At 32.2% G+C, this 19,906-nt stretch overlaps 1 protein-coding gene across 2 annotated transcripts in view; it reads right to left on the bottom strand.

The window, feature by feature from the left end:
- The window catches only part of LOC140437146 (adenylate cyclase type 2-like), a 559,227-nt gene that overhangs the window by 319,479 nt on the left and 219,842 nt on the right, over positions 1-19,906 (bottom strand). For both annotated transcript variants that reach the window (XM_072526486.1, XM_072526487.1), the window contains exons 6-7: positions 18,482-18,609; positions 17,159-17,317 (exon numbers count right to left, since the gene is read on the bottom strand). In XM_072526486.1, coding sequence (XP_072382587.1) covers positions 17,159-17,317; positions 18,482-18,609 — 287 coding nt within the window. The remainder of the gene's footprint in view (positions 1-17,158; positions 17,318-18,481; positions 18,610-19,906) is intronic.

Genomic DNA, 19,906 nt, shown 5'->3' with positions numbered 1-19,906 from the left:
TGTTACAAATGGTAAATATTTTTTGTCAACCAATATATCACATCCGTTTATTTAGAATTACTGGTGGGTGCTTTATTAATTTGTACTTATGATATGACGCATTATCAGTAACAACAACAGATCCTACAGGCAAATTGAAGATTAACTGTTCTTTTATCCATTTTCAATCAAATTTATATCATCATTATAATTGTCTATCTTGGCTCCTATTATGTAGGATAAACAACCTACTTCCTTTTAAAATATTTTTAAACAATTCTTTACCACTGTCATCTGTCCAGCTATTTAGCTTAGTGTGTCCTACATGTATGTAGGTTTCGTCAGCATATAAAATCGACTTACCTTCGCTTCTATAATATTTAATTTTGTCCAAATACTTAATACATAGAGCACAAATGTCATTCCGTTTATATAATAAACGTCTATTATCTTTAGTTTTCTTCAAATCTTTCACAATTCTGTAGAGAGAACTCACACTGCCAGTCCACTCGTATATCTCTTCAAGCTTTTTTTTCTAAAGCTTCAATGATACATCACAACGTTCACTCTCATGAAAATGGTGAATGGTATTTCTTTTGAACTATTTGTCATACTCCCTCAAGTCTGTCACGGTTGCTTTCCTTTTAGTAAGTGTTGTAGCTGGAAATTTAAGTGAAATATTTAACTGTGCGTTTGTTAACATATTCGTTTCTTGAATGATCCTTTCTACTGTACATAAAGATACACCAATAAGCTTAGCTCAAACGTTGTTTAATATTGGTTTGATTATCTTCAGGAAATAGTATTTATGTATATTTAAATACATTGTAAACTATTCCTTTGAATTCTAGTGTCAATCTGATCTGTTTACTCATACTACACTTAACCATCTCTATTCTACAAAATACTTGTAGTTCTAATGCGCGTTTTAGCACCTTTCTTTTTGAGACCTAACTATATAATGAGAAAATAACTTGTTTTAAATTCAGTGACTAAAAATTTTCGGAAATGATTCTTATCAGTTCTTTATATGTCCTTAATGATTTGTTAACGAGTCATTAGTATAGACTTTATAATTACGGTTTTAAGGTAACCGATACATAAACTTAAACACAGGTTCAAACAAATGCACACATACCTAAATGTTCAGTCGCACTCCTATAGACTTGTATATTCACTCACAAGAACACACACACACACACACACACATATACACACACACACACACACACACACACACACACACACACACACACACACACACATACCAGAAACTCTGCCATATGATCTTTAATTGCCGAGAGACATGGAAGCTAGTCCAAAGCTACAGAGCGCGTTTTCAGGTTGCGGATAAAGTATACATTTTTCGATTTTATTTATTTTCAATATAGCATTGAGAGGATCTTCGGGTAACTTTAGATAAAGCTTAAAATATCTTAGAACTTGATGATTTTACCAAATCTTGTGATACATCTTTAAAAAAATGAAGAGAAATGCCGATTTTTGCAAAGAAGACGTTTTGACCTCCAAATGACCTTTGTAAAAATCTCAAGGGCAGTAAATTCCACGGCTGATTACATTTTCAAAGTCTAATTAAATTAATAAGGGCTATTTTTGTCTTGGTACTGTTGACTGGTAATATCATCCGCGAGAACGAGCGAACGCCATTAAATTCTTGCACTAAAAAACCACTTTGACGACCTACAAACATCGCCCTCAAATTTTGATTTTTGTATCCTTTGCGCATTGAGACTTTTGTTTTATACATCGAATTCTACAACATGGTTAGGTTTGGGCAGAATTAATCGAGGGCATTTTTCCACAGATTTGTGAGGGGTCCTTTTGTAAGCACGGCTATTTTTTATAGAATCCTATGTATACTGTCATTGACGTTTCAATACCAACTGCAATTTGTAAGTACATGTACTCTCTTAGATATTTGGACTTGTGCACATGACATCAGCTAAGGTCTTTTATATTTGAATCGCCTCTGCTTATAATTATCCAATGCATAAAATTTTCCCCCCCACCCCTATATGTTAGTCGTAGTCGTAATATTAACTGACAATTATTGTTCTGAATGTGAACACTTCTAGGAAATTAAAAATTTCTTTATTACCTTATTGATTTGAATCACATAAAAAGCTTACGAGAAAGACCTTCAAATTAAATATAAGCCTTTATAATTCTTGTATTCTTATTTGTATGGTACTGATGTGCCTGTTAGCAGTTTACGTGTCACTAATGCGATTATGTCAAGGTTCAACTCACTATTAAACCCGCATGAGAACTAAATATTGATAGCGGACATATACAATAGTGCCAATTTACAAGCACGTTATCTTGGCAGACACGTTTACTTTGCCCCAATAATAATTGCATTTTCCACCTACTAAATAGAAAAACGACGATAACATATTTGTCAGAATAAAACGTTAACACCAGTTAGTTTATTTACGATTTAATATTAATAAAATTAAAACGTGTGGCAACCCTGTGCAATAAAATTGTTATACATTACGGAAATAATTTTAGCAACCTCACCTGCCGCACTGAATGCCAAATGACTGGATTTATTGCTAGCTAAATTTAATCACCAGTTACCTTTGATAGCTAAATTAACATTGATGGTTCAATCGTCAACTATAATGTAAGGGCATCAGAGCATGCCTGAATGTCCTTTGCACGGCCCATGCCCTCAATAGTGCCACACAAATGGGCTTCAACAGTCGATGACATCGTATTTTATCCAGCTTTATAGAAAATCGCACTTTGGGCTTTAAAAAGTTGAAAGATATCCGACCACTTATGGAACTGCTGTTTGCATGATCAAACGGAAATTGTTCTGTCCCTTTTTACGATTATATTTTTAAGACGGTTTTCAACATCAAATGATTTTATACGAGGTTTACAAAAAGTATGTAAGCACTATTAGTTTAATACAATAATTTCATGTGATGTAGTCTATGCTGCGTTAGAACTGGATTAATAGATAGTCTGAAACCTGGTTTTTTGTATCTATATGACCATCATTACGAATTATTTTTTATAAACAAAAGGTATCTGTATCCAGAAATTTAGTGTCTCATTATAAAAGTTATTTTAATAACAGCTGTAAAACTGAATAATCCCTTTTAAATACTCTATTGTTGTATAATTATCACAGCTACCAAAGCTGCCAGGACCGGCATAATAGCCAAGCATAGCACGACTGTATATAGGTATATATAATCAGATCAAATATTATCATTCAAGCATAATGTCAAAAAACTCTTTTTATAAACATACAAATTTCCCATAATTATTGTTATTAATCATTATTTTAAGTCTCAACGAAGAAAATGTTTTGTGTGTGTTTTGTGTTTTATTGGCACTAGTTTTCACACTGGCCAGTCAATTTCATAATGATTTTTTTAGACTATAACTTATCACTAACTCAGGGGAGTACTGTGTAGTGTCTGTGTTAAGTAAATGTCTTGTTACTTTAGTAAAGTCGACTTCATTGTCTTTACAAAGAGACGCTAATTGTATCTGAACGTCTGAGGTCCCTTCGGTGAGTACCAATTTACTCGTTTTAAAAGGTTCATATTTATTCATGTTGACTTGTTATCTTTAAGTTTTCCGTTTCATGTCTGAAAAAGTTGGCAAAAAATGGGAAATATTCTTTATTAATAATTTTACGAAAAAAAATTATTCTTCATTAAAGGTTATGAATCACATAGAAATCATTAACAGATAATATTATAAAATATTAAGTGGTAGATAGGAAAAATCAAAATTATTAATTAATACTGAAGAGGAAAGTGATTTTAAATTTAGATATGCAAGAAAATGTAATTTTAAAATGTTTGTAGCTATTAAAAATTATGTACAAGTTTAGATTCATGGCCTTCTAATAATTAAATAATATATTTAAAGTAAAAAGTAAATAAAAAAATACTTTTGCATTTGTTGATTTTGTATATTGAATAAGGTAAATTAGAAATAAAATTAAAAATTAATGCACCTACTGATACATCATTAAAAGGCCATTGTTGCCAACTAATTTTTACTTCACCATTTTATTATTTCACTTGCAATTTTTTAACAAAACAAAAATTGTTTATGACTTTCAAAATTTTGATATATTTAATAAAGAATCGAGACAGAAAATATAATAATTAATTAATTCTCACACTCCATCAGTTTATGTATTTTTTCCCTTAATTATCTAGATATTTATTTAAATTAAATATGTAATGTAAATGACAAATAAAATATAAAATTCGTTAAGCCGGCCCTTTTTACTATTTACCTGAAGAGGCAAATCCCTTTATGGCTTCCACTTTATCAGCGGGATACTTTTAAATTCTGCATAAGTCAGTTCTTATAATTGTGAATGAAGTATAATTACCCTGTTAATTAAATTTTTAAAATATTTCTATGCCTTAAAGTTTTAATTTCTTTCAAAGAGGCGATGGTAAACCGATTGTCCAAGTGTTTGATTTCTTGCGATAAGTAGGGGAGGTCGGGGAGGACTGAACAGTTTTTTGCTTAATATTTTTTTCAAATAAATTTTAAGGCAAATAATTTGTTTTTTCAATTGAAAGTGTTACATAGCATCTCATTTAACTATAACATAAATTCGGAAAAGATAAGCTCAATAATCGTGATAGTGCGAGAATAAATGTGCCAGGATATCATTTGTCCAGATCCACCCCATACATGGGAAGGATTTGGACACATATAAATTAAATTAAAAAAGCAATAATACATCTTATTTAATATCGGAAAATAAAAATTAAACGGTTAATGACCAAGATTCAATAAAAAATAATAGATTGAAGAAGCCAATAGAAATTTTGAAAACGTTTTAAAATAAACTATATTCATAATGACGGTATTAGTCATTATGAATCCGTCTAATCCGTATGAGTCTAATACCGTCATTATGTTTTATTACTTACTTCGTTTGGAGTACCAGAAACTGAATTCACTACGAATTTTGACCAGGATGAACGGCATGTGGAAGGCAATTTTAGATTCCCTTGCCGAGTAATTTATCCAGCTGTTTGTTTCGCAAGTTTTAGGAAACACAGTGGTAAAAATTTGAATTCGGTTTCGCTAGGTAGAAATCGTTTGATTTCTCTTTTTGTTTGTATACTATATTTATTTAGTCTACATTAAAATAAAGCATAATATTTAAAAATCTTGTTCTCGCATCAAAAAGAGGTTTTGGAACTTTAAGAACTATTTCTGAAGAAAATACAAATGCCGGAGATTCCTCAGAGGTCCTAAATCCGATAGAAGCCGTATGCTCCTTTAAAAAGCAAACCCAATAACCACGATCTGATATGTCCTCGATTCTTGCTACATAATATCTAAATTATTTTGCTTTTCCAAACACTTTACAGATAACAAAATCGCATTGTTCATTGGCATCTATGTTCTCATTTTGTTTGTTATCTGATGACGAATTTTTGTAAGAAATTTCATCTTCATCTTCTGATGAAGACTTTTGCACCACCCCTGACTTTATTGAAACATTTGCGTGAGAACTTATCAAACCCCAAATAGAACAAAGGTCAACTATTTCTTTTACACCAAAGGAACTTCGACGTCAAGCGCGTCAAATACTTGGGCTCGAAGACATTTTGCCCCCTTAACCCCATCCCGATATGTCAAAAAGTCGTAATAAATCGACAAGAAAAATTTGCCAACAATGTGGCAAGCATGCTTGCAGAGAACATATGCGAGATGTCTGTCCGGCATGTTTATCAGAGTTAACTATTTGATATATTTACCATTCATAGTTTTTTATGTATATGTATGTATATATTATTTGTCAAACGAGTTTATGTTTTCATTTGTATATGCTTATAGTTTAAAAAAAGGAAAAGTTGTTTAGTTTTTTAAAATTGCGTTTGATTTTTCACCTATTTAATAACAAAGTGTAAATAAAGGTCTAAAAATACAAAAAGATTTTGTTTTTGCTGTCACCGTGAATTACAATGTTGTATACAGGGTGTCCCGGAAAATAGTGTGTTCCTTAACGATATGTGCAGATTGTAGCATTTAAAACAAAAAAGTCTTATAACATTTTTTTATGAAGTTAACCGTTTTCAAAAAAAAATTATAAATTTTAATCCATTTGATTATTGTTCGCAGAAAAGGAAATACAGCCGGCAACGTTGCGTTCCTTGTTATTCTTCGTTAATTATTGTAAATCAGCTATCATCGATCGTTAAGCATAATATGTATTGATACTGATAACAGTGATAGAGAAAAAGCATGTATTTGTTTTTATTAAATATTTAATAATTAAAGTTTGAATACTGTTTTTACTTACATGGAAAATTATTATTACAATAAGTGTTCGAAATGGCCACCATTTGCACAGATACACGCGTTTATTAGACGAATCCAATTATTCGTAATATTATAAGTATGTAAATTATGTCTGATTATTTCAGCAGCATCAAAAATTCGTTGTCGCAATTGAGCTTCTGTTTTAATTTCATCCTGGTTGTCGTATACTAATGATTTTAGATGTCCCCAAAAATAAAAGTCCATAATATTGCATTCTGGTGTTCTGGGTGGCCACAGAACGTGTCCATTTCTACAGATCCAACGACGAGGAAAAGTGATGTCGAGGAAATCTTTAATATGTCTCGTAAAATTTGCTGGAGCCTCGTCATGAAGAAACCACATTTCAGAGCGTATTTGTAACGGAACGTCTTCAAGAAGTATCGGTAGAATATGCTGCAAAAAATTTAAATAGGATTCTCCATTCAATCTTCTGGGAAGTTCGTACGGTCCAATCAGATGATTACCAATAATCCCAGCCCATAAATTTATACTAAATTGTTTTTGAAAATTTGTCCTACGTATAGCATACGGGTTTTCATCACTCCACACGTGACAATTGTGAAAATTAAACACACCATTTCTCGTAAAACAAGCTTCATCTGCACACAACACTTTGCACGGAAATTCGGGTTCTCTGGCGATTTTGTTTTGAAACCATCTACAAAATCTTAATCTTCGAGGTAAATCGCCTTGGTGTAAATCTTGCACTCGTTGGTAATGGTAAGGATGTAACAGTTGTTCCGTAAATGTCTTGTGAACAATGTTTTTTGAAATGCCAACCATTCTAGCCACAGATCGAGTACTTACTCTTGGATTATTACTGACTATATCCAAAATCACATCTTCTGCATTTAGTCTACGGTTACTTCGTGTTCTACCGCTAGTTTTTTCACACAACCCGTCTCTAATAACCTTTGGGACACGTTCACAAAACTTCGGGCATTAGGATGTCGTTGTTCGGGATAGCGTTCAACATAAAGTCTAACAGCCCTATTACTGTCACAGTGGGCTTCACCGTACGTAATTAACATATCGTGATACTCACGAATCGAAAACATGACAATACTATTTATTCTTGAGCTACGGGTAATTACAACTGTTTACAAATAATGTACCTTTTCTGTATCAAAATAAATTAAACTATCGCATTCTGCCCATACCTTTTGGAGCGCAACGTTGCCGGATGTATTTGCTTTTCTGTGGACACTAATCAAATGGATTAATTTAATATATATTTTTTTTTTAAAACGGTTGACTTTATAAAAAAATGTTATGACTTTTTTATTTTAAATGCTACACTCATACCTTTAAGGAACGCACTATTTTCCGGGACACCGTGTATACATAAGTTAAATATAGTTTTGCAAAGCTTATGTAAATAAATTCTTATTAACTAAAAAAAGCTTTTTACTTCAAAAAATAGACATCTTACATTTAAAAGAAAATGGATTGCGATTGTAGTCCACGCGACCAACAACGTTAGTACACTATACGCTACCAACGTAGGGTTAAAGAAGTGATCGCCGACCTTCGTTAGAAGATGGCACAATAAACAGAAGAAATAGCATGAACTTATATTTAGCTATATTTATATTCAACTTAAATCTTTCTGTTTAGCAAATTTAACTACATGTTTAAAAAAATATCATTTTCCTTGCTTTATTAGAAAAGAAAAACCAATAAAAGAAAAAAATCAAAACAGGCAGTTTAGGATTTGAAGTAGAACAGTTAAAATACTCGTGAGTTATACTAGGCAAAACCGGTGAAAGAATGCCAGAAATAAAAGAAAAAATACTGGCAACCAATAAAGCGTATTCTGCAAATAAAAGATAATTTAAAATCTAACAATAAAACACTGAAATCTTTTGTTTTCAAAACTTACACAAAATCTAGTATAATTTATTATCAGTACGACTGTTTCGGCAGAGTGCCTTTCTTAGGTGATGTCTTTTTATTGCGAGTATACACTTACACTAGATTTAAATAAGTTGACGAGAGGAAAGCAGTTTGTCTCAAGTTGGTCATTCAGAACAATATCTGTATTTTTAAATTTATTAATTTCCATAGAATTTAATAAAGATAGTTTACGGCATCTATTTTGAATATGGAGAATTTTCAATGGATCATTAAAATAATGAATATAATCTAGAAGGTGAAGCTGGTACGTCGAATCTGTTTTTCTATAACTGAAAGCCATTATGTGTTCTGTTATATGTTTTTTAAAGGTTTTACCAGTTTGACCAATTTAATTTTTGGGGCGTTCACCACATGTCTTCTATTCTTATAGTGCCGTGCACCTATAGTTCGTTGGGGAATTATCTTAAGAGCGTAGGCGCAAAATTTCGGGCCAATGCTTTTTAAATGCAATCATTTTTTTCGAATCCTGAGAAAACTAACAAATATTTTTAAAAAATTTAAACGTAGAATGAAAGACTACATTATTACCGAGGGCCTAAAGTCCCTTAGAATAAACAAAAAGTTTTTTTGAATGAGATATTTAAAATTAAAAATCACACTAAATTTTCTCTTTTTTTTTCACCCCTGTAACTTATTAAAATAAACATTATAGAAGTTTTCAGTGACTTTCGGCCCTCAGTAATAATGTATTCTTTCATTCTGCGTTTAAATTTTTCAAAAATACTTATTAGTTTTTTTAGGATTTGAAAAAAATGAATGCATTTAAAAAGCATTGGCCCGAAATTTTGCAACTACGCTCTTAAGGCCAGACGTCTGTCTTTGGCGGCATGCAAAAGATCGCCAGTAATATTTATGTCTGTCCAGTTCTTTATGTTCCGTAGCCACGACATTTGTTTGCGACCTACTCCTCTCTTGCCTTCAATCTCTCCCTGGATGATTAGTTGCGGGATTGCGTATTTTTTTTCTGTCAGAATATGGCCGAGGTATCCAATTTTTCGTACTTTGATCAAATTGAGTAGTTCTCCCTCAGTATTTGCCTTTCTTAAGACTTCCTCGTTTGTTACCCTATCTGTCCATGGTATGCGGAACATTCTTCGCAACGTACACATTTCGAAGGCCTCCAACTTATTAATGGAAGGTACTCTTAACGTCCATGTTTCCATGCCGTATAATAATATGAACCATACATAGCATTTAACCACATGTAAGTTTGTATAAACCACTGTTTAAGTGCTTTTTCTTTTGGCTCTTGTTCTTAATATAGTTGCTTAAGTTGTTGTTTGTTCTGAAAGCTGATGCTGTTGCTTTCTTTTTTATGTGTTTGGCTATGGCTGTTTATATCTTGCCTGTATATGTAATCGAGCAGATCGTACTGGGTTTTTTCTGGTGGTGGGAAGATCAATTTCAAGGCTTCTTATCCAGTTTTTGGTTTAAAGGTTTGCAAAGAAATTCGAATTTCATATTTTCGCACAATCTTACTTGAAATAGTCCTTTTATAACCCATTTTCAAGGCTCGATAACCACGTGAAAAAAAAAATACTAAGTTACTCCATTTTACAAGATCCCGAAGAGTTTTTAACAATAACTTTGCAGTATTTTCGTTTTATCCCGTATATCATAAAAACCTAAAAAGATTCTTAATCTTTTGGCGTCTCTGAGATTGATAATCTAAACATTTTGGAGTCTGTTTATAATACACAAATTGCTCTTTTGTTTGATCTTGGTTTCGCCTAGATATTTAGGCAGGAAATAAATAAGAATCTTATCTTTTATGCTGGCAAGAGAATGATTTTTAGGTGACGATTTCACTTCTAGGAGAAGCAGAAGTAAAAAACGGTAGCTTTCATTGTGGAGGACCAAATTTTGTCATCGTAGACATCGATGTTGGTCAAGGTACGACGGAGTACATGAAGTGCCGCTCAGGCTAGGTATGTTTTTAGTTTTTGTTGCAATTGGGCACGTAGCCCATAAGAAAGATGGGAAAATCGAGAATGTAGTGCAGTAGTACGAATAAAATACAATAGTTAAACCAAGATAAAATATTAGTCAGTGACATATATAACAGTAATATTAACTTGAAATTAATTTTAAAACTTGTCCGAATGGTGGAGATAATATTGCTAAATGTCTTCTTTCTTGTCAGCTGATTAAATACAAATGTTAACTTTTATTGCCTACATATCTAGTGCAGTGCAAAGTTTTTATACAGGGTATTATGTACTTTTAATTTTTTCTCGTATCCCGTAATAATCTTTGTTTGTAAATACAGCTTAACAAAGGGAAATGTTGTGCCCCTTTATTCAGCTAATTAATATGTAAAATTTATATTTATGGATAATAAGATATAATGCCTATAATATAATGATAGTATGCTATAACTGAGATGATACCTAAGTTTTTTGCTAAATTTTGCTATTTTAATTCATGTTGCAGTTTAACTCAGTTATAAAGGTATTCCACCTAATTTTAGAAAATTTATAATTTGTAGCCATCTGTTAAATGCTCTCATATAATCTTTTTTTCTTCTGGTAACTAATAAGAAGGTTAATCTGATAAAAATATAGAGAGATATTATAAGGAGAGAATTCAGGAAGCCCGAGGCGGAAGTAACCGAAGAAGCCCTCTCCGAATATAAGCAAAAGCTAAGACTTACCTCTATATAGGAACTACCTAAATACAATGTGTTTAAAATTTAAAAATAAAATTTATACCTATGCTATGCTAAAAATTACTTTTAATTGAATTAAACCGGGTTGGTTCTATTCATTATCCAAACATTAAAATAAGGGTTAACATTGATAACACAAGTTTTTTTTTTATTTAAACATAAAACCACATCAACCGCGCAGGGTTATTAGTGGATATAATAAATACATGAAATATTACATTAAATAAAATTGAATAACTTAATGTCTTTTAAATAGCTTAACACTGTCGAAATTTTTTTGGTAAGAACTGTCTTGAGATAATCATCTGTGAATCCGTGGGATCTTCTTTTTTCCTTGAATTGAGGACAATCAAGCAGGATGTGTTTCACAGTCAGTGGGTTAGAGCATGAAGATAGCTACTCCGCCACTGGCCTGTTGTGCTACTCTGTTTTTTGGAAAACATTGATAATTTCGAAGATTTATATTAACTTGTTTAAAATGAGTTTCTTGAAGACATAAGATCTTTGGGCATAATTCATTTATTAATAGTTTTAACTGTTCCAAATGGGTATAAAACCCATTAAGATTCCACTGTAAAATAAAGGAATTGGACATGTTAGAATTCTGCCTGAGATAATTGTTCATCTGTTTCTTCTGTGGAAGAGATATTATTGGGCTTTAGTTTCTTTTTTAATCTAGTTATATTATTTTTTAATTTTGAATTGTGGGTATAAGCGTGAACAAAATTAAGGATCTCAATTAGCTCGGTAGTTTCATTCGAGTAATCTTTTGAAATTATTTCAGGGTGTTTGGCATATATTGTATTTTCTAGAAAGTCACATATTTCATTATAATTTAGGATAAACGGTGGTGATCTGTTTTCTATTTTGACTTTAATTGACTCTAGTGAAAGTAAAAGTTCTTCGCGGGAATTTCTGGTTGACTTTTTTTTTGGTTTGCTTACTACAGGAGAAGTAAATATCTGTAAATCGGTCTGTGGGGTATTTTCTTTAGTGTCTGAAGAAGATGAGATAAACCTTTTTAGTTGATTAGGGACGTTTGTATTAATTGAATTTGGTGTTATTTCTACTGGAGTATAATTTCTGATGTTGTTTGAGGTTGATGATGTTGGAATTTTTAAGGAAGGTGTTTCACTTCTATTACTTATGGATCTTGTCAGGTTATTGTTAGTTTCCATAATTTGTTCTGTTTAGTTATTAGAGGATTTTATTGTAATTAATCTGTTTTGAGAAGTTTCTGGGTGTGCACTAGCAGTGGATGAATTAGCTTTGTCAGAACTTTGTAGTTCTGTTTGGTTATTAGATGGTTATTAGATGTATTTACTGTAGGTAATATGTTTTGAGAAGTTTCTGAGTGTACATTAGAAGTAGTGGGGTTTGCTTGGTTAGAGCATTCAGCTTCCTGATGACCAATAGTCTTGCATTTTGTACAGTTAAATCCTTCTATAGAAAGGTATAAACGATAATTGGTATTATCATAAGAGATAATGAAAGAATCAGGAATAGATATATTGTCTAAAGGTGTAATAAATATTTGCCTTCTAAAACTCAAGAAATGATTGTATTCGCTTTCAGGCATACTTACTCTTAGAAAAGTAATTTTTGAGACGGAGTTTATACCCATCTGATGTAGTTCTTGTTCAATTAACGAGTTTGGAACAGTTGGACAAGCATTTGATATGACTAGTCTTTGAGCTGGAGAGATAAGTCTTCTTATTTCTATTTGAGTTTCTTTTATATTAACATATTTGTGGGAATGTAGTAGTAAATCTACTGCATTTTTAGATGATAGATATAGACATATTCTATTGTTGGCAATTCTGGAAGCGAAGGATACGTTACGTGGACCAACTAGTGAACCAACGGCGATGATGTAGTCATGAACTTTAGTTCCTTCAATACAAAGTATTTTAGCTTGTTCTTTTGTTGGATCTTTAAATGTGTTGACAACACTGGAATATGAGACGTGAGATGAAGAGTGCGTAGTATTCATAGTTTTATTCGAAGTCATGGTTGATTAATTATAAGTCCGGCACTATCACCGGTTCGAAAACCGGTGTGGATTTTGACCCAAAACTGGATTTGTTTCTATTTCTTCGGAACGTTATAGGTTATATTAATATTAATATCAATACTATGAAGTGATTTTTGGTACTCAAGTAACGTTTACTCGGTTGACTTGAAGGTAGCACTATAAAGATTTTCTCCAATAAGTTTACTACCTTTTTACTGCCGAAGTTTACACACTACTTAGTTTTTAACCAGTTTTACTAAACGAATTTGTGATAAATACTTTAATATTAATTAATATTAAGTATTGTTGAAAGAGTTCTAACTATAATATGTATTCTGACTTTGACCATAACACAAGTTTATTTTGTTAATATTTATATTCTAATTTATTTAGTTTTACTTACATTTTTTTTTATTTTTATTTCTAAAAATTGTTTTATTACGTTGTCGAAGTTGATGTTGATTGCTACTTCACGTTTAATCGAGAGTGTTGATAAACTATTTATCAAATGGTCCTTTCATTAGAAGCAATGGAGATACATACTGTTCCAATAACATTTGGAACAGATTCCATCAGTTCCATATCAAGAATAAAGTGTGCTATTTTCAATATAGTCTAATTTCTGACCTCTTTTGATTTCATTTACAATTTCTTACTTATCGAATTCTGTTTCACAATCATTGAGTAAATGCTCGACCTAAACGATTTTGAATTTTTCGAATACAGTCTCTATTCTTTACATTATAGTTTGAAGCTCTTGGTGTAGCTTGTCTTAACATTCAAGCATACATCTTTTAGTTTCATCTTCGAGAGATAATCCAGCATCTTTGGCTGTTTCTCCAGGCATTATCTTTTTTAAACGTCTCCATTTTTTTTTTCAAGGGGGATTCCCATTTCACCATATTTCTATGAAGCAAACTGGAGAGCCTTCGTGACCAAATCATATCGACTGTCTTCAAAAAGGAGTTTCAAACTTCAGAGTTTTATTACGACGTTTTCAATGCTTAAACACTCCATCTGTAAATACCTCTCTGGACTGTTTATTTTTTGCAGAATGTACCCCATAAATAAAGGAATCCAAGAAATTTGAAATCACAGATATTTGAAAGTAAAATTTCAGCAGAGCCCCCTGTTATAATATTTTTTATTTGGCGTCACACAGTTTTTCTGTAACTTGAACTAATTTATCAAAATGTTGTAAAATAGGTTTCACAGCTTCGTGATTGGCACTTCATCTAGTGTCAGATAGCTGTTTTACAGATATACGTATAACTTTTAAAATTTTAAAATTTTATGTGGAGGGGACGAGAAGAAATTATATACACTTTCTAAAGTTGCAAAAAAACGTTACACAGCTAGAGTTGATTCTAAATACATGAACTCCACACATATTAAGAGAATGGTTTGCACAAGGCACAAACATGATTTTGTTATTATTTCCTTGATCCTTGCGTGGACACCCGTATGGACGCCTGAATTAGTGAATTTCATTATCATAGCTTTGACTCCTTCACAATTGAATTGTAGATCCAATCCATCATTTTCCAGTGCATTTATGATATCATTGCTTATTCAATATTTGAATAAGCTTTTTATGTGACTAAAACGTATATTACAATGTGTACTAATTTTTTATAAAAGAAAACATAAAGTATCCATTAAAACTATTTTATGTTATGTACCAGACTGTATTTTTATATTATAAAAATTTTGTTTTCGGTATTTCGTAATTTTTATTTTATAATTTTTGTGCCAATTTGGAGGCTTCACATATCAGAGGCCCGGTTCAGACCGCCACCCCGCCCCTCTCACGCTAGCTACACCACTGTAGGTATGCATATTGCTTTTTTAGAGGTTTAGTCTATTTTTTATCCTTCTTAAACCAATCTTCTTAAAGGTCAAGTGTCGAGAGTTTTCAAGTAGACAAGGGACTAGGTGGCGCCCTATATATTCCCCAAGGAATGGCAAAGACGCTTCAGACTCAACTTCCATCGTGAATTGAATACTAGGATGTATTTCATTCAGGTGGGAGAGGAAGAGATCTAACGTGTCTTTAGCATGAAAAACACTGCATGTCTAATACATACTTTTCATTCCAAAATCATTTCTATCGTCAAATCAAAGGTGCCCCAATGGGATCCCCCTCTCTCTCGTAATAGCTGATATTTTCATGGAACATTTCGAAACAGCAGCCCTGTCCTCATCAAATCTCAAACCCACCTGCTGGTTACGGTATGTTGATGACACTTTTGTCATTTGGCCTCATGGTAAAGACACGTTAGATCTCTTCCTCTCCCACCTGAATGGAATACATCCTAGTATTCAATTCACGATGGAAGTTGAGTCTGAAGCGTCTTTGCCATTCCTTGATGTTCTTATTCAGAAAAACTTACCTCATAGTTTTTCCTATTCCGTGTACCGGAAACCCACTCATACAAACCGATATCTTAATGCTCAGTCACATCATCACCCAGCCCAACTCAATTCAGTTGTCAACACTCTCATTTCTCGTTCCATAAGACAGCGACAACAATCATAGGTCATCCGAAATTAATTCAATAAGGCAAACACTCTTACAAAAAAGGCTACCACAAAACCCAAATCAATAAGAGCATTCAAAAACATCTAAACCCCATTCCATCCAAAAAAGAAACCTTGCCGCCGGATCAACCCAAAATCTTCCTACCTTTTATTAAAGGTGTCACTGACAAGATTAGTAGAACTCTTCTTCCTCTAAATATCAAAACCATCTTCACTACTAAAGTGAAGATCCGTAAAAGACCAAATCCCTAATGAAGACCATGGTGTCTACGAGATACCTTGTTCCAGTTGCCCACGTACATACATCGGACAGACAAACCGAAGAATCCATAACCGTATTTACGAACATTCTATATCTGTCAAACATTCCGATACTACTTCAGCCCTAGCCCAACATCATATTCAAACAGGCCACAAAATAGATTTCGAAAAAGTAAAAACCATCGCCCCCATCCGCTCCTTAAAATCAAGAATAATTCGTGAAGCTGTCGAAATCGAAAAACGGCCTAACAGCTTAAATACGCGCGATGACGCGAAACGATTGCCGGCAACATGGCGACCCCTGCTTCAGCGACCTCCCGCCCACACCGCTCAGGCCACGTCAGCGCATACCGTTCCCGCGCATACAGCGAGTATAAAAGCAGCCACACAGGGTAAGACCGGTTGTCACTCGACACTGAGGAGTAAGCAGATTGAGACCTCGGTGCCGAAAGACAGTTCTTGTATTTATACAGAACACGATACTGGTACGTCTCGAGTGAGGGAGATTGAGACCCCGAACTCGAACGGAACCGTATCACTCTTGATAATGGCTCCAAAATGGGTGCCGAAACATCGAGTAATAAATTCTCAACGCGGTTCATCCCGAGAACTAAGTAATTTTATATTTCTTGTTACTTCGTATAGATGTCGCTGCTAGCGTACCTGGCTGTTATTTTGGTTATAATAACCAAATACTAGACTCCATTTCATTTCAGTTGAACTTACACAAGTGCTCCTGATGATGAGTTGAATAACTCGAAACACGTGTAGAGCAATGGTGGAGTTCCGATTGAAATGAAATACAATCTTTTACTTTCATTTAAACGTCTTTCTCTACGTAAAGAGTGAAAAAGATAGTAATTTTCAAAGGTGATTCGTAGATGCATGTTGAAGTAAAATGATACTTCTAGCGTCGTTAAATGTCTCTAGTAAGAGGCTTTGAATTTGCGGTTTACCTAATTTACTATCAGAGAGGTCTCTGGACTTCTTATTTCTTCGTATAGATGTTTATTTTTTACTAACTTGATTGGTCTATCAGGGATAACTAGACATTCGAAATATCTCGATCTTGTGTTGGCTATGAATGAAGCAATTTATTACTTAAATAAATTAGATTTCTGTTTATGATTTAATTACGCTTTTTTTTGTTCAATTTTGTGTTTAATGATGTGAATATAATGTCTTACGACAAATAAATCAATTTTGGATTGTTACTAGTTTGACCCAACTTTTTTAATTCAAAAACAATAGAACATTTTTTATTGATCTGTTCAGTAATGAGATTACAAAATTCTCAATTTGAATTCTCCAATTAAATGAACTTTTAAAACTAATTAGTCTAAATCTCCCCAAATACAAAAGTTTACCGTTGCGATAAATGTTCCTACTTCAAATTCTCTCCGGCTTATATTTCTCACAGACATACTTACCCTGCAATCCCTCCGGACTCCATGTGGTTAGCCAAGGTAACGTCGTCACTCCAGACGTCGAACTGCCACTTCCTGAGCCCCAGCACGCCGCACAGCACATTCCCCGTGTGGATTCCGATTCGCATATCTACATTGAAACCAGTTGCTTCTCTAACGAATCTGGAACAAGCAACAGGGGAGTGAATCATCGAGGTGTTATTAGAATAATTCTTATTTTTTGGTTCATTAGTTTTGATTTGTACTTTTTTAGACTCGATCATTATCGAGCAACATTTTTAAATTTTAAGAATGAGAATTTATTTTTAGTTTATAAACATGTGATTTATTTTATACATTAATTCTTTTTTCTTTCTTTGGAAATTTTTAAGCTTCCCTTTTTACTAAGAGAATTATTTTTTACTTTAGTAAAAAAGTTGTTAAACGGTAAAACAAAAAAAGTTATAGGAAGGTAAATATAAAAATAATCTAGAATTTATTAAACTTGTGGAAATCCTAATTACAATGCTTTTTCACCCTAGTGGCATTACTTTTTCTCAAGTTTTCTTTTTTTATTAGGTGCCAACAAAATTGGCTGATCAATGGGATGACAATCCACCCTGTCAATCTACAACAAAATACTTTTGTATAAACAGATTCTTAAAGCTATATGGGCACATGGTATCCAGCTGTAGAGTTTTGCTAGGAAGAGTAATTTAGACATTATCCAGTGATTTAACAATGTGCTAATAAGCATTGTCAATGCTCCTTCGTGCTATAGGAATAGTGACCACCATAGAGATCTCCAAATGAATATGGTTAACAAGACATTTGAAAAATTTGACAAGAGTCACGAACAACGACTTCTTCAAAATGTTAATGTTGAGGCCATCCAGCTCCTTAACAACACGGATTTGAGAGTATTTAGATATCTCATGCTTTAAATAAATGTGTTATATTTTCTTTTACCAAAGGTGGGTTGATAAAAAATTAGGTTATTATTGTTTTAGCTAAGCATCTATTTTTTTTGTTTATTCCCCATATTTTATTTTTAAATTTAAAATAGGTACCTACCAGTTCTTGATCTAAGCTTAGAAATTATTATATAATATGTTTGAGGCTAATTGCCGTAAAGATGAGTTTGTCAAAATTTATATGCTTATTTTAATGCTTTTTGGTTTAATAAAATGCATTTTTTCATAAAATCGTTATATTTTTAAGCGCTTTTTTCGTTTCTTTATGCTTTTAAATCAGAACTCTGTTACTGACTATCTACATGCAAGATTAAATTATTTATTACAATGACACTTTTAATTAAAAACTTATTTTAATAAAATATTATCTTACCGTATTGCTTCTATCATTTGCAAACCCATATTGACGCAATTATATGCATGGTTTGGTCTTGAAACTGGCAATCCTGAAACGCAATAATAGCAATCTCCTAGAATTTTAATTCTCATGCACTGGTTATCCTGAAACAAAAATGATACATACACAATTAAATATTGTGGTAAAATACCTTGGAAAATTATTACTCGTATAAACAACTCAATTAGACATATTAATGTTATCCTAGCCTGATAAATTAAACTGTGCAGCCCAAGTTAAACTAGCGTTGAAAATAAATATTATTTTACAGATAATTAACAAAGAAAATTAATACAAATTACTTTTATTTTATTGCTCCGTTTCAAAACCTTATGCCTCTATAATTTTGTTCTCCACATCCCATTAACTTTCAATTTTTTTCTATTCTAAAATGTCCCTGATAGTCTTTTGTTAAAATCTCTAACTACATTACTTTCTTTGTACTGCTCACACGAAACCAAATATCCTAACAATCCTTCCTATTTCTTTTTGGCTGCTAAAATATCCTTGGCTATCATTCTCTCGTTGAATGATAAATTTATTTGGACTTACAAATACTGCAAAACTCAACTACTGCAAACTACTCCCAATAAGCTCATAAAAATGCTACCAGATTTTATACTCTTATTCACAAATTAGTTTTACACCGTTTAAAACTACCGGCAGTACTTCACTTGTCACGATTGGATGTTTTTCTTCCCACAGTTAGCAACAGATAACCCTCTTCTCGACTTTTAAAATTTATCACCCACCAAAATCTCCTCTCACCCTCTCTTTTAAACCAATAATTTTTTAGTTTTTCAAAAACATCCAAACTTCCAGAGTTCTCAAAAAATCACTGAAATTTCTTATTTTTGTTTTCGATAAACAAACCAATAATAGAACCTGCATAACTAACTTTACAAGTTACCTGCAAAACAAGTTAAAGGTTTTTCCCATGAATATTCCCATGAATAATCAAAATTGTGTGTTATTTCCTGACCGTAAATTTCTAAATAGAAACTTTTTTAATTCCTGGATATATCGGTCTGTTATAAATAAAAACACGTATTTATTGCTTTATATATATATATATATATATATATATATATATATATATATATATATATTTATATATATATATAAACATATTTAAATAAACATATTTAAATATTGCAAAATAAACAAAAAAGTTACTTCCAATTAACTAGCATTTACACAATGTAAGTTTATTTTCGTGGGTCGTACATTTTAATATTTTGAATATCACGTTTTCAAAAAATCAACATTTCTTTACATTAAACTTCATTTGAGAAGAAACTATCAGTTTCTATTGTAGGGAAGTAAGTTTCCTTCTAGTTACCAATAGATTTGAAAATTAATCAAAAATGTACAATTTTAAAATAAAAATTATTTTAAGGT

This window comes from Diabrotica undecimpunctata, chromosome 3 (genome assembly GCF_040954645.1).
Source record: "Diabrotica undecimpunctata isolate CICGRU chromosome 3, icDiaUnde3, whole genome shotgun sequence".
NCBI classification, from domain to species: domain Eukaryota; kingdom Metazoa; phylum Arthropoda; class Insecta; order Coleoptera; family Chrysomelidae; genus Diabrotica; species Diabrotica undecimpunctata.
Note: the sequence above shows the minus strand (reverse complement) of the source record. Positions and strands in the feature narration are given on the sequence as shown.